Source organism: Papaver somniferum, unplaced genomic scaffold (genome assembly GCF_003573695.1).
Source record: "Papaver somniferum cultivar HN1 unplaced genomic scaffold, ASM357369v1 unplaced-scaffold_150, whole genome shotgun sequence".
NCBI classification, from domain to species: domain Eukaryota; kingdom Viridiplantae; phylum Streptophyta; class Magnoliopsida; order Ranunculales; family Papaveraceae; genus Papaver; species Papaver somniferum.
The window spans coordinates 5,360,842-5,375,558 of record NW_020624377.1 but is presented as its reverse complement, the minus strand read 5'-3'; the positions used below and the strand labels follow the sequence as shown (position 1 = coordinate 5,375,558).

The 14,717-nt window shown below is 37.5% G+C and overlaps 2 protein-coding genes across 2 annotated transcripts; both read right to left on the bottom strand.

The window, feature by feature from the left end:
* Positions 1 to 333: 333 nt before the first annotated feature.
* LOC113336198 (protein EXORDIUM-like) lies at positions 334 to 1,529 on the bottom strand. Its single transcript, XM_026582185.1, has one exon. The coding sequence runs from the start codon at positions 1,465 to 1,467 to the stop codon at positions 538 to 540; it is 930 nt and encodes a 309-aa protein (XP_026437970.1). The 5' UTR covers positions 1,468 to 1,529; the 3' UTR covers positions 334 to 537.
* A 5,661-nt stretch (positions 1,530 to 7,190) lies between these two features.
* On the bottom strand, positions 7,191 to 8,225 carry LOC113336063. Its single transcript, XM_026582055.1, has 2 exons — positions 7,564 to 8,225; positions 7,191 to 7,452 (listed from the first exon to the last, which is right to left on the bottom strand). The coding sequence occupies exons 1-2, from the start codon at positions 8,223 to 8,225 to the stop codon at positions 7,191 to 7,193; spliced, it is 924 nt and encodes a 307-aa protein (XP_026437840.1).
* Positions 8,226 to 14,717: the final 6,492 nt, after the last annotated feature.

The window sequence follows — 14,717 nt, the reverse complement described above, 5'->3', positions numbered from 1 at the left end:
CATGCCTGCTTTTGGATCACTAAGCAGCTTTATTGACGAGGTAGATACTGAACCGCATTAATATATTTGTTAGAGTGGTAGGTTTTAAGGCTTCGGCACAATTTTCTAATAACCGGGCAATTTTTTTGTGTAATAAGTGGATTCTGGGTCCCAAGGTACGTTCCGAATTGAAGGAAAAATATTTGTCATTCTAAGTTACAACGAGATTTTTGGATCAAGTAGTTGACTTTGGGCACATAGCAAATTCTCTTGGTGAAGTTCTCATAAATTTACATGATAAAAAGCAGATCCAACCATCAAATTACATTGGATCAGACCCAACAATTGAACAAATTAAACAAAACAAAATTCTGGTTTTATTCAGAAAGAATGAATCAAAATGAACTATTACATAATCATAAATAAATTTCATAATGTAATTAACAATAAATCCTATATATACGAATTACAACTCCATATCTAGTTCAACACTCTCTCTCTTTTGCTCCGTTTTAAACATCAGAATGAAGCGATTCCAGTTCATATCCCTAAATGTTCTTAGACCAATGTAGAACAAGTAGACGTAGAACGATCAAGCATTGCTGGCAACAAGTACTTCCTTCCATTGAAACCATGTGCGTTATAGCTCGCACCAGTCTTTGAATCGATTAACAATTTTCCTGCATAACCCGGGTAAGCTCCTTTCCCATAAATCCCAGTACAAGCCGAAGATACCTCAAAAGGCGAGTCTACTTCTCCCTGGTAATACCCATTTCCGTACGGGTTCGTCGCTGTTCCAGCTAATAAACTAGCCAAATTTACCACCATCCCATCTAAACCAATATCATTGTTTGGTGGAACTAATGGTGCATCCCGTGGTCCAGAAATCGGTTTCTTAAACGGCCAAGCACATTGACCAGCACACTGAGTCTCAGAGTTTCCAACCCAAATGTAAGTATATTTGGTTTTCTTTGAAGTTGATAAAGAAGACCCATGAGTACCACATCTACTAGAACAGAAGTCGTCGACGTTAACATCAGAAGACGTCAACACGACATTGATTGCATTACTCTGTTCACCTCTGGATGCTAATCTAACAATTTTCTTATCGCTTAGAGATTTACCCAATGAATATTTCTCATCAAAGATTTGTCTCCCTAATTTCAAAACCAATGAAGTACTCAAGTATTTCTCAGTTTTCTTCCACCACATGGCTACCGAAGGGGATTGAGTTTTGGGTGTAGTGTAAAGGGAATTGAAGAAATCAGTGATTATGGCTCTTTGGGAAGGTTTGAAATTACCATACCAAATGAGATTAACGGAGATTTTACCAGAAAGAAGTGGACCATTGTGGTATACTATCGGTGTAGGAGGTTCATCTTGGACTAACCCATTAAGCTTTCTACCTGTTGCTGAAGAGTAATCCAACAGACAAACAAATAAAAGAAAACAACTCAAAAGACAAGTGGAAGTAGAAGTAGAAGCCATTGGTTAGTGTTTTGCGTAATACTGAAGAGCTACTAGCTAGTGTATATGTTGCGTTTGGGATAAAGAAGATGGAGTGGTTGATGAGAATGGAGTGGATGAGCAATGTGTTTATATAGGACGCATTCATGTAAACAGATCTAGCGGTGTTAGGATAAAGCCAGTTAGCGCCTGCCTGATTCGCGGCGTACGTACTATTATAATATCGTTCAAAGGTACCCTGAATTTTTAAAGTTCAATACAGTACATTGAACCAAGGTAGAGAGCAACTAATAGACAACTGGTTTGGAGACTCTCGCTAGCATGATTTATAGCTTGTGGAATCTTCCAACTGGATTTATTAAGTTGTGGCTTGTGGGTGTGTCAGGGCGGTGGAACCGACAAATTCGAAAGTCAGCTCTTGATACGTACGGTGAAGAGGTCTCGGCGAAGTTATCCAGCAACGGATAGGTTAGTTTCACGTGACAATACCATGTAGATAGAATCATAATAATGGATGTCCGTTTCGTTGAGCAGGGATGAAGAAAGAGTGGCGCATAATATGCTCCACTGCCCATTTTCTACACAAGCTTGGCGTCATCTTGTTCCCCCTCACTTAAATTAGGATCCTCGGATTCTTCTAACTATATCCTTCGTATTGTATCTTCTTGGGATCACCGACTTTAGTGATGGTCGTCTTTTGAATGCAGCTAGCCCGAAGCTCGTTTATTTACTATATATTCAAAAAAGAAAAGAAAATTATCTTCAAAAAAGAAAGAAGTTTTTAAGTTTGTTGCATGGGGAGACAAAAGAGTAAAACATAAAGGAGTCAAAAGAGGAAGAGAATTGGACATCTTTCTCATTCATTGTGCTTCTCATTAAATACATGTAGGAAAGTAAGAGAGGGTAGCTATTCGCATTACATATGTAATAATCAGAAGAGAAAAGACAACAGGTGTTAAGCATGAAGGGGGGGCATGTGCATGCACTATGACACATGTAGGTAGTAGTCAGACACATGTCACTACAACACTCCCCTTGGATGACCACCGTTACAGACTCATTGCATTGTCAAAACCTTGCCAGAAAAATTCTTCGAGGTAAAAACTGGTCGAAGGAGAAAGACGATATTTGATCTTTTAGAATGGCGTCAACTTTCAAGACTTTTCTTCTTTGTAGAACTGTTTCAGGAAAAACATTTGGCAGAAAAACCCGAACACGTACAAGGATAAAAATAACCTCAAACGAGAAGTTATATTTCTAGTGATATTGTTGTCTCATTAAAAACCTTTCCGGATAATAAAACCCTGTGGGAAAAATAACCTCGGTGAAGGAAAAGAGTGCAACACACCTTTACGTAAACATCACATCGTTAGATGCTCCCCCTGATATCGCCATCTCCCATGATTTGTATTATGGTATTATTGTTGTCTCATTAAAAACCTTCCCGAGTAGTAAAACCCAGTGGGAAAAAGTGACCTCGGTGGAGGAAAAGAGTTCAACATACCATCGGGTGCTCCCCCTGATGCATGACAATTTCTTTAGTCTAATACATTCATGGGAGTGGACAGTTCCTTTAGTCATATGGGTTCATGGGAAGTTCGGACAGTCTCTTTAGTCCTATACTTCTCACATGTTTTTCAAATGTGGCCTTAGGTAATGACTTAGTAAATAAGTCTCCCACATTTTCGTCAGATTTAACGTTACTGACCTGAATGCCTAGAAGACATTGTTGTTGCTGATTGTAGAAGAACTTCGGTGATATATGTTTCGTAATATCACCCTTGATATACCCTTGCTTCATCTGTTCGATGCAAGCTGCATTATCTTCGTAAATGCAGGTTGGCTCTTCAGTGGTAGAACTCAAACCACATGTCCCTCGAATATGTGTAATGATAGACCTTAGCCATATACACTCACGAACCGCCTTATGTAAGGCAATGATCTCAGAGTGGTTCATGGAGGTAGCCACAAGGGTTTGCTTGGTCGATCTCCAGGATATCGTTGTATTCCCGATAGTGAACACATATCCAGTTTGTGATCGACCTTTGTGCGGGTCTGAGAGGTACCCAGCATCAGCAAAACCAACCAAAACATTATTTGGGGTCTTGGTGTAAGGAGTTGCAATTACATTAGCATTTCTCTTTTCGTCTTCGTAGGGATAAAACAAACCCAAGTCAATGGTTCCATTTAGGTATATAAAGATATTCTTTATACCATTCCAATGACGCTGCGTTGGCGCTGAGCTATATCTAGCTAACAAGTTCACTGAGAACGAGATATCTGGTCGAGTACATTGTGCTAAGTACAATAATGCGCCTATTGCACTTAGATAGGGATATTCAGCTCCAAATACATCTTCGGCATCTTCCTTTGGACGAAATGGGTCCTTATGTACATCTAAAGTTCGACCAACCATGGGAGTGCTAGTAGGGTGCACTTTATCCATATTAAATTGCCTGAGTATCTTTTGGACATATGCAGACTGGTGGATTAATATTCCACAGGCTCGATGTTCTACTTCAAGTCCTAGACACATCCGAGTTTTCCAAAGATCTTTCATCTCAAATTCGGATTTCAAATAGCTTGCGGTTTCTCTTATTTCATCAAGAGTACCTACTATATTCATGTCGTCGACATAGACAACTATAATTGCAAATCCGGAACTTGTTTTCTTTATAAACACGTAGGGATACAATTCATTATTTGTATATCCCTTTCCAATCAAATAATCACTTAGACGGGTATACCACATCCGTCCGGATTGCTTTAATCCGTAAAGTGAGCGTTTCAACTGTATTGCAAACGCACTCCGTGGTTTAGAGTTACTTGATTTGGGCAGTGGAAGTCCATCTGGAACTTTCATGAATATATTTGTATCAAGATCCCCATATATATATGCGATAACCACATCTATAAGTTGCATTTCAAGTCCTTCTGAAACAACTAAGCTGACTAAGTAACAGAACGTGATGACGTCCATTACAGGAGAGTACGTTTCTTCGTAATCAATCCCAGGGCGTTGTGAGAAACCTTACGTCACAAGGCGAGCCTTATATCTTATGATTTCGTTCTTCTCATTTCGCTTTCTGAAAAATACCCATTTATTTCCTACAGGATTTACACATGGTGGGGTTAGCACTACAGCACCAAATACCTGTCTTTTTTCCAGTGAATTTAATTCAGCACGGATTGCATCTCTCCATTGAGGCCAATCTGCTCTCTTTTGGCATTCTGCAATAGAGCGTGGTTCGATATCATCGTGCTCTATAATCTCTCGAGCAACAGTATATGCGAATATATCATCAATATGCGTGGAGGATCTTTCAATCAACACGTATGAACTTTCACAATCCATAGAGATTTCTTTGTTCTCTGGAATCAATTCAAACTTCGGGGCGTCCCCCAGTAATGATTCATGGACATAACTATAATCAGAGACAAACTCATGAGATGGATTATCTGTATTGATGATATATGGATCAGTTTGTGCCTTACTCGCCCTTTTCTTCCTTGGCTGAGTATCGATCGAACCAAGTGGTATCCCCCTCTTCCTTTTGGGGGCCACAACCTCAGCTACACTTCCACCGAGTGCAACCTTGGTATCTATATTTATGGTACCTTTTCCCTTGTCGGGAATTTCTAACCTTGCAGGCATGTTTGCAGCTGGTATACGTGATCTCGTCACTTTAGCGATATCAGTAAATGCATCAGGCATTGAATTTTCCACATTCTGAAAATCGATAATTCTATTCACTTCATTTTCACATTGTGGAGTGCGGGGATCAAGATGAGACGATGTGGGAACACACCTCGACAATTCATGTTTTTCCCTTTGGAAGTCCCTTTCCATACCTCCCCCTAACGACGGGAGGGTTGTCTCATCAAAGTGACAATCCGCAAATCTAGCGGTAAAGAGATCGCCTGTCAAAGGTTCTAAGTAGCGGATAATTTTTGGGAATTCATATCCAACATAAATACCTACTCGTCTTTGTGGACCCATCTTAGTACGCTGTGGGGGCGTAATAGGCACGTATACGGCACAACCAAAAATGCGTAAATGTGAAATATCAGGATCATATCCAGTTACCAACTGGTACGCAGAAAATGGTTGTCTAGTAGTGGGTCTAAAGCGAATAAGTAATGTTGCATGCAATATGGCGTATCCCCAGGCAGTAATAGGCAGGTTGGAACGCATAACCAATGCCCTAGCTATCATCTGTAACCTTTTGATGGTGGCTTCTGCGAGACCATTTTGAGTGTGCACATGGGGTACAGGATGCTCTACGTCAATTCCATTAGACATACAGAAATCATCAAATCCTTTAGATGTAAATTCTCTAACATTATCAAGTCTCATAGACTTGATTGGATGATCAGGGTGGTGGGCCCTTAGTCGTATAATTTGTGCTAGGAGATTTACAAATGCAGCATTTCTTGTGGACAACAATGCAACATGTGACCAATGGGTCGAAGCATCAACCAGAACCATAAAATACCTGAATGGTCCGCATTCTGGATGTATAGGTCCACAAATATCACCTTGTATTCTTTGTAAAAATGGAATATTTTGTTTGGTATCTTTAGCATAGGATGGTCTCGATCCTGTCTTTGTTAAAGAACAAGCTTTGCAGAATGAGCGATGTGCCTTCGATAAGGACAACAAAGAAGAATGAGACTGAGGGTGCTCTTCAATTACATTGGAAGACGAAGGTTGCGCTTCTCTTACTTTAGAAGGCATAAAATTTGCATCATTTACTTTAGAATGCACATTGTTACTCTGCATTGTAACAATCTTTTGTCCCATTTTATTTTTCATTCGAAAGAAAGGATGTCCGTGTGAGTTCTTCAAAATACGGATCATCATATCACGACCTGGGTGCCCTAGTGGATCGTGCCAAAGCTTATATAAGTCACTGGACAACAGTTCATCGTTGGTAACAATATGGGATTCAATAATCCTAATAGTGGTGATGTACAATCCACTAGATTGACTCATTAGTTTCTCTAAGATGCGCTTCCTTCCGCATTCACTAGAGGTTATGTATATGTACTCAATTCCATTTTCATAGTGAGTTTACAAGTGATAACCATTTGCACGGATATCCTTGAAACTCAACAAAGTGCGGTTATCTCTTGGTGCATATAGAGCTTCTGTGACTTTAATCATTGTGCCGTTTGGCAACAAAAATTGAGCAGTACCTCGCCCAATGATTACTTGTGATGATCCAATCATCGTGGTCACAGATGTATTATAAGGAGTAAAATCAACAAATAATTGTCTATTTCGTAGGATAGTGTGGGTGGTAGCACTATCATCTAGACATTCAATTTCTCCTTGAGACATTCCTACAAGTACATTAGACAGGAAGGTTATAAAGATGAACAATTTATCTCATTTTCTCTAGAGAAACCTGTTCTACTAGAATGGCATCCTTACCATTCTAATATACATGCTAAAAAATATACAGATTATCATAAACTAAGTAAAATTCTATATAACATGATAGAAAAAAAGTACTCATAGATAATCCATACATATAACATAAAGATGCTAAGAACATGTTTAGCAACAACACCACCTACTTAAACCATTAAACAAACGGTAGACTAAGAAAACATAAAGTACTTCAAAGCAAATAGAAAACTATTCAAACAACAGAGTCTAGCAAGCCATGAAACAAGAAACTAAAGGTTTAGGCCCATGAAAAGTCAGGCACATCCATTGTTGGGGCAACGTCCTCGTTTCACAGGAAATCTGAGATTGTGAGGTTAGCATCAGGGGTAACAGTATTTTCTTCTGTGTAATTAGCCTCATGTTCGATAGCTTCCCGGTACTTTTTGTAGCTCGTAGCTACATTGGCGCTAGCCTTGCAATGCTTGTACCAATGTCCGGTGAATCCACACTTAAAACAAGGTGCACTTCCATCTGCAGCCTTTTTAGTGGCGGGATTCATAGAGGTTTTCTCGAACTTAGGATCACTACCACTATGGCCAGAAGTTCCTTCTCTATGCCAAACATTATAATGACCATTTCACCCTCGACCTCGATTAGGTCCCTTACGTCCTCTTCCACGAGAGGTGTTATCTCCACGTGGATATGGATCTGAATCAGAATACCGAGCCCTATTTCCTTTGGGGCCCTTCCCTTTGTTGACCTTGCCATGATTGGCTTCGGGAACTTTCTTTTTCCCGACAGCTCTGGCATTGTTGTTGACAAGAATCTCATTGTGCCTTTCGGCCACTTGCAGTAAGTTTATCAACCTACTGAATGTGGTGATTCTTTTGTTATCTACCTCTAAACGATACTGGTTTGCTAGGATCATGGAAGAGGTAGGAAAGGTCGATAGGGTTTTCTGAATCATTTCCTCATCAGTAAATTTCTTTCCACAAAAGTCCATACGTGCCTGAATTTGCAGCATGTCTTTTTGGAAATCATTCACTTTTACATAATTGAGAAACCGGATTTCATTCCACAAGACGTTCAATTGTGGTATTAAGGAATCGTGAATGTTACCAAACCGGCTATCGAGAGCATCCCATAGCTCTTTTGGTGTCTTCAAGTGATGATAACCCCATCGCAGGTTAGGATCGATATGCCTCTTGAGGAACATGAGAGCATTAGCTTTGTCTTTCTCAGTTACCGGAGCACCGTCGGCAGATGGCTTGATAGTAGAGGTGAAATCCTTTGCAAAGAAGGTAGTTTCCACATCAGCGGCCCAACGGTGATACTCAAGTCCTGCTGAGTCCAAAAGTTCGAATTCCGGTCGAATTGGGTCCATCTTCTTTTCCAAATTCCTTCTTGATATTAATGGTAGAACCAACAAATTTTGTTTGTGAAGGATTAATGCTCAAGTGTAAACAAAGAACAAAGTGCTGATAACGTATTTAAGTTTGTTGCATGGGAGAGACAAAAGAGTAAAACATAAAGGAGTCAAAAGAGGAAGAGAATCTGATATCTTTCTCATTCATTATGCTTCTCATTAAATACATGTAGGAAAGTAAGAGAGGGTAGCTATTCCCATTACATGTGTAATAATCAGAAGAGAAAAGACAACAGGTGTTAAGCATGAAGGGGACATGTGCACGCACTATGACACATGTAGATAGTGGTCAGACACATGTCACTGCAACAAGAAGAAAACTATAAACTTATTCTGTTATTTGTTTTACCTGTGGAGTAATTTATTTATTTTTCTCCCTCCAACTACATTCCTGGTTCTCTAAGTGTCAGTAAGTAGAGATCATCATCATAAATAAAAAAAGAGGATTGCATATAGTGCTTGTGCCGTATATTAATAAAACGCCATCTTTTCTGTTGCTTAAAAGAAACGAAAACGCTAATCTCCCCACTAAAGAAGATAACCTTGGACTTGCACCTTTTGTTGTTTGACTGAAAATCCATGAGTCAAATGTCTTCTTTGTTCTCCACGTTGCGCTCATAAAGTGCCACGTACCAACCATGCAGTAGTACCAAACCAGATTTCCTATTAAGGTACTGGTCATTCCCTAACAAACACAAGCCAACCGATAAGATAAACTTTAAACTAGCAAGCTGGGAAGCGAAATTGAAGCTATCAATGGCGAACGAACAATATCTGAAATCAATGGAAGACAACAAAATACTAGGACCCTTCGACACAGATGATGTGCAATTCAAAGAAATTATTAGAGCAACCAAATACGGTGGTGGCGAAGTAGAAAATGTAAGTAAAATGGCTACATCTACTGTTGTTTATGCAACCTTAGCTGGTGTAGTAGTAGTAGGTCCGCTGTTAGGTATAATGAATTCTGCTCTTTTTATATCAACTTCAACTCTCTTACTAATTTCACCACTTCTGCTACTCTTTAGTCCTGTCTTGATTCCTGCTGGTTTAGTACTTGTAGTTGCTTTAGTTGGTTTTGCAGTTTCGGCTGTAATGGCACTTGCTGCACTTTCTATGTTCGCCTTAAGTTATAGATCTTATAAAAATAGGCCAGCTACATCATTATTAGCTGGTGGTACTAGTACTGCTACTAGCACGGGTATGGAAACAGGTACCGGTGATGGAGGTAGTGATTCAGTGGAGGAAGTGGCTGAGACTGTGACAGAGTCGGGACAGAAAGTGAAGCAACAAGTAAATGAGTTGGAGAAGAAAGTTCAAGTACTTCCAAGTTCACCACCTCGTCAGCAGCATCCGAGTAGTAAAGTTGAACAGATTATGAAAGCAAATAAACAGGCTATAGTTGCCTGATGAGCTAGGTCGACTCAAATTATGTATCTCGACTAATGGATTATGAAAGAAAACACAAATAAGCATGTTGGTTTAGCTTGTTGTGATGGTAGGTTGTTGATGTAGTTTTGTTGTACTAGTATACAAAATAAATGAGTTAATATTGTGAAAGAGTTTCACTATAATGGTTTTATTCCATTGCTTTTGGTTTTATAATTTATTCCATTGCTTTTGTGACCATAAATTGGTACACCCCGAAGTCCAACTATCACAAGGACTTGATAAAACCATTGTACACTAAATTCGGACATCAGTCCCATGAATTTGTTACGACCAAAACGGAACTATAGAACAGGTTTGCTGTCGGGATATGGTTCATCAAATTCAACAACTAGAACTCTAGTTTGAACTTTGAACCGCAAAATCCTGCGGGTAATTAATCTTATTGAAATACTTGACTTCGGAAATTTTCAGTGTTAAGATCTTTATCAATTCAGCCAAGACAAGCTGTTTAATATGCTAGAATTTAACATGTTTGTAATTTTGCTCCATGGAACAGCTTTTTCCGCAGAAGTTGCTTTTTTTTCCACAGTTCTCTCATATCAAATTAACACAGCCTTAATTTTTTGTCGTCTATACTACCAAGGAGATGATTATCGAACAAAAAAGTAATTAGAACCCATCAAAAGATTAATTACTTAAAATTGTTGGATAACAAAAAGGATTGTACTTTGATTTTATTAAAAGTAAAAGTAAAAGTAAAATAAACCAATCCGGCTTAGAAATAACAAAACCACCATGTATACCCTAAAAGTAAAGGATAATAAGTCCTTCAAAAATAATAAAACAATTGCCGATGCTAATTTAGACCATATCCTGAAGTAGAGTCTTCTCACCATCGATGTTGCTAGTTTTTTTTAGTTCCGATACTGCATCATTGATTTCAGCAGCCTTCTCATCATTGATTTTGTTACTCGTCGATTGTGGATAGTTGAAACAATAGTATGCATAAACACTGAGCTTAACTATACACAAAACACAATTCGTGCCGGAGCATGCATGTAATAATGTAACGATCATTACGGAGCAACCCATATATTAACCAGCAAACAGCATTCACAAAACCGCAAAACGAACCGAAGAATGGCATATGCTCCAGACTCTCTGTCTCCCAAACCCTCACTAGTATGCTGCATTGCACTTTATACGCTAAAGGGTTGACCGAGACACATAGTGTTCCGATTGCGGTGTCTCTCCACGACTTGGGCAGCAGACTGATCAAAATCAATCCTTCGAGGAAGTAAACCCAATCATACTCTTTTTGAGGAGAGACGATTGCTGTTCTTGCTCGCGTGGATGAGATGGAGGGCTAGGTAGATTAATCCAATAACCAGACAAATACATTGCTAGTTGCAACAAGAAGACTGTTAGGATGTACTAAACCATAATAAAGCCATGTGCACCACTGAGAATGGTAAATAAAGGATCAGGATAGAAATCCTCAACTAGACCTTTCTTATAAATTCTATAAAACGTTGGTATATGAAGAATAAACGAATGGAACAGAATTACGTTACCATATATTCCAAACAGTGTACTCAATGCATCTGTGCGATCCATCTTAATTTAACCGCTAGTGAGTCGGTTAATTAAAGAAGAGCAGAGAAACTATGGGATGATGGAAGTTAAATAATTCTCGGACTTATTTATACAATAGCCTAGAAGTTAATCGGAAGGATTTTAACCTAGAAGTTAATCGGAAGGATTTTAATATCTAGTTAGGACTAGGAAAGACGCTTAAAGGTATGGGGAAATTAGGCTCAGGCCCAACCCATGGATAACCCATAATATGAGGCCCTTAATTAAAAAAAGTTTAAATCTAGGCCCCGAGTTTTTAAAAGACCTTGATACCCTTATGCATATTGTCAAGCCCATAATTAAATAAAATTTAAATCTAGGCCCAAAATTATTAAATCTAAGCCCGAAATTATTAAAATACAGTGCGAAGGTGTAAACAGAAGTTACACATGCATATGGCATGTGTAACCAGAAGTTACACATCCTTATGATATGTGTAATGCAAAGTTACACTTGTATATATATGCAAATAAATAGACATAAAAAAAAAACACAAAAAAAAAAAGTTATTACTTTAATATTCATTTACAATAATTTCTTAGCATGTGTAACTAGAAGTTACACACACATCTGTTTAGTGTAATTGAGAGTTACATATGTGTCTATCTAGTGTAACTGAGAGTTACACATGCATCTGACTTGTGTATTCAGCGTCAACTCCAGTTCCAGCGAGACCATTACCACGTTTAAGCAATTAGCTTTTATGAAGTTATCTAAAACCTGAAATATAACAACAAGCAATCAGTATTTATACGATTAAAATGAATAGTACATAAAACAATGTATATTTCAGTTTCACAAGCATCTGACTAGTGTAGCTAGCGGTTACACATGCATCTGAATTGTGTAACTGAGAGTTACACATGCATATAACATGTGTAACTAGGAGATACACATTCACCTGGCTAGTGTAGCTAGCAGTTACACATGCATATGACTAGTGTAACTAGGAGTTACACATACATATTGATATGTGTACCCAAAATCAGTATGTGTAAGTAAAAGTTACATATGCATATCCCATCAAATTAGCATGTGTAACTATAAGTTACACATCTAATTTGCATGTGTAACTAGTAGATACACATTTATGTGGCTTGTGTACCTAGAAGTTACATATTTAATTAGCATGTGTAACTACTAGTTACACATCCATAGTCTGCCAATGCTAGTTAAACGTGCAAATTGTCATGCATATGGCTTGTGTGATGTGCAGTTAAACAGATGTATGAGTTAAGTGAAACCATTCCAGACCTATATCCATATACTACCTTTCAAGAAAAAGAAGTAGCTAGTCGTAAGTAATCAAGAAGCTAGAACACTTCTCAGGTACGTATAAATACAACAATGTATATTCAGTTTCACAAACATCTGACTAGTGTAGCTAGCAGTTACACATGTATATAACATGTGTAATTAGGAGTTACACATTCATATTAGTATGTGTACCCAAAATCAGTATGTGTAAGTAAAAGTTACACATCTAATTAGCATGTGTAGCTCGAAATCCCACATCTAATTAGCATGTGTAACTAGAAATTACACATCTATTTAGCTTGGGTAACTAGAAGTTACACATCCACTTAGTTTGTGTACCTAGAAGGTAAGCAACAATTATCCTATCTATGTAGCTTGTGTAACTAGAAGTTACACATCCACTTAGTTTCTTATGATATCCCTTTTCATAAGAACCTTCAATATATAGAACATAAACTTTATATCCCAGGATGTGTAACTGCTAGTTACACATCCTGCTAGTTACTGTTAGATCATCTCCAAACTGAATGATGGCCCTTTACTGAGAACAAGCTGGCCATAAAGAAACTTACAACCAATGTTATCTAGTAATTCCAATATGATTGATATACCTTTTCATAAGAACCTACAAATATAGAACATAAACTTTATATCATAGGATGTGTAACTAACAGTTACACATCATGCTAGTTATAGGTTTCAGATAACTAGCATTTAGACATCCATATGCCAACATATATGGATACCTAGAAATGTGAAAATCACAATCAAATTTTATGAGTCATGTTTACCTGAAGCTCACTCGACAACACCATCCTCATCTGCTTAACCACTTTTGTGGTATCAATATCAACTCCACCACTCCCTCCAATCCATACATACACGTAAACAATGTATAGAGTCATTAAGAACCTTATTTTTCTGAAACTTCATTTGGTCAATACTGTCCTAGCAATTGAAAACAGAAACACTAAAGATATACTTTGATTCATGTCTTAGCGATTGAAACTCAGAAACTTACAATCATGGACAAGCATTATAAGATTATATTGAATTAAATTATCTTTTGCGAAGGTACAAAAATGTAGATTAACTTTAAGGTAATGAGAATCACAAAACATGTAGCTTATCTGTTTCAGCAAGATTGTTACTGAAATTTGAAACATCCTAAAAACATGTGTAACTAGAAGATACACATGCTTATAGCAGCACAATTTCATCAAAAATATTTTGGAAATTTTAGAAAGCATGTGTAACTAGTAGATACCAAACCAAGACAAACCAATATTGGAAGTTTCCATGTCCCATGTTCCATGCAACTCACAACAGCCATGAAAACCTGAAAAATACAAACATACAATAAAAATATCAAAAATCATACGAACGCAATTCACTCAGGGGCGTTGCCCCCTCGTGAAAAATATATCTGATGAAACAAGCTAAACATAAAATGAGCCATCAACGTATTCAATAGGAGAAATATATCATATGCGGAAAGCAATAGATACAATGTGTCTTACAGATACAAATGCTACAATTTTTTACAAATACACATGCAACAGGATATGTATGTGTAACTTCAAGTTACACATGCTAAATATACAACAGGATATATATGTGTAACTTGAAGTTACACATACTGTAACAAAAAACAGCATGTCTACATCATCAATTTGAAGTTGTTCTTCTGAAACAACATTGTTTCTTCATCCTCTTCTCAGTATCAAACAAAAAATTCACAACAATTCACAAGAAACAAAAAACAATAGAAAATACAAATTTCATGCTAAAAATACAACATGATACATATGTTCCACATATTGTATAACAAAAAACAGCATGTCTACATCATCAATTTGAAGTTGTTCTTCTACAACAACATTGTTTCTTCATCCTCTTCTCAGCATCAAACAAAAAACTCACAAGAAATTCACAAAAAATAAAAACAACAGAAAGATATATATACAAATTCCATGCTAAATATACAACATGATATATATATGTGTAACCTCATGTTACACATGCTGTATAAAAAAAAACAGCATGTCTACATCATCAATTTGAAGTTGTTCTTCTGAAACAACATTGTTTCTTCATCCTCTTCTCAGTAACTCACAAGAAATTCACAAAAAACAAAAAAAAAAAACAGAAAAATACAAATTCAAT

Excerpts from the sequence above, each read along its gene's own strand:
- LOC113336198 (XM_026582185.1), bottom strand. The coding sequence starts at position 1,467 with ATGGCTTCTACTTCTACTTCCACTTGTCTTTTGAGTTGTTTTCTTTTA.
- LOC113336063 (XM_026582055.1), bottom strand. The coding sequence starts at position 8,225 with ATGGACCCAATTCGACCGGAATTCGAACTTTTGGACTCAGCAGGACTT. Across the intron at positions 7,453-7,563 it reads CCCAAAGGAAATAGGGCTCG|AGAAGGAACTTCTGGCCATA; the intron begins GTATTCTGATTC and ends TGTTTGGCATAG.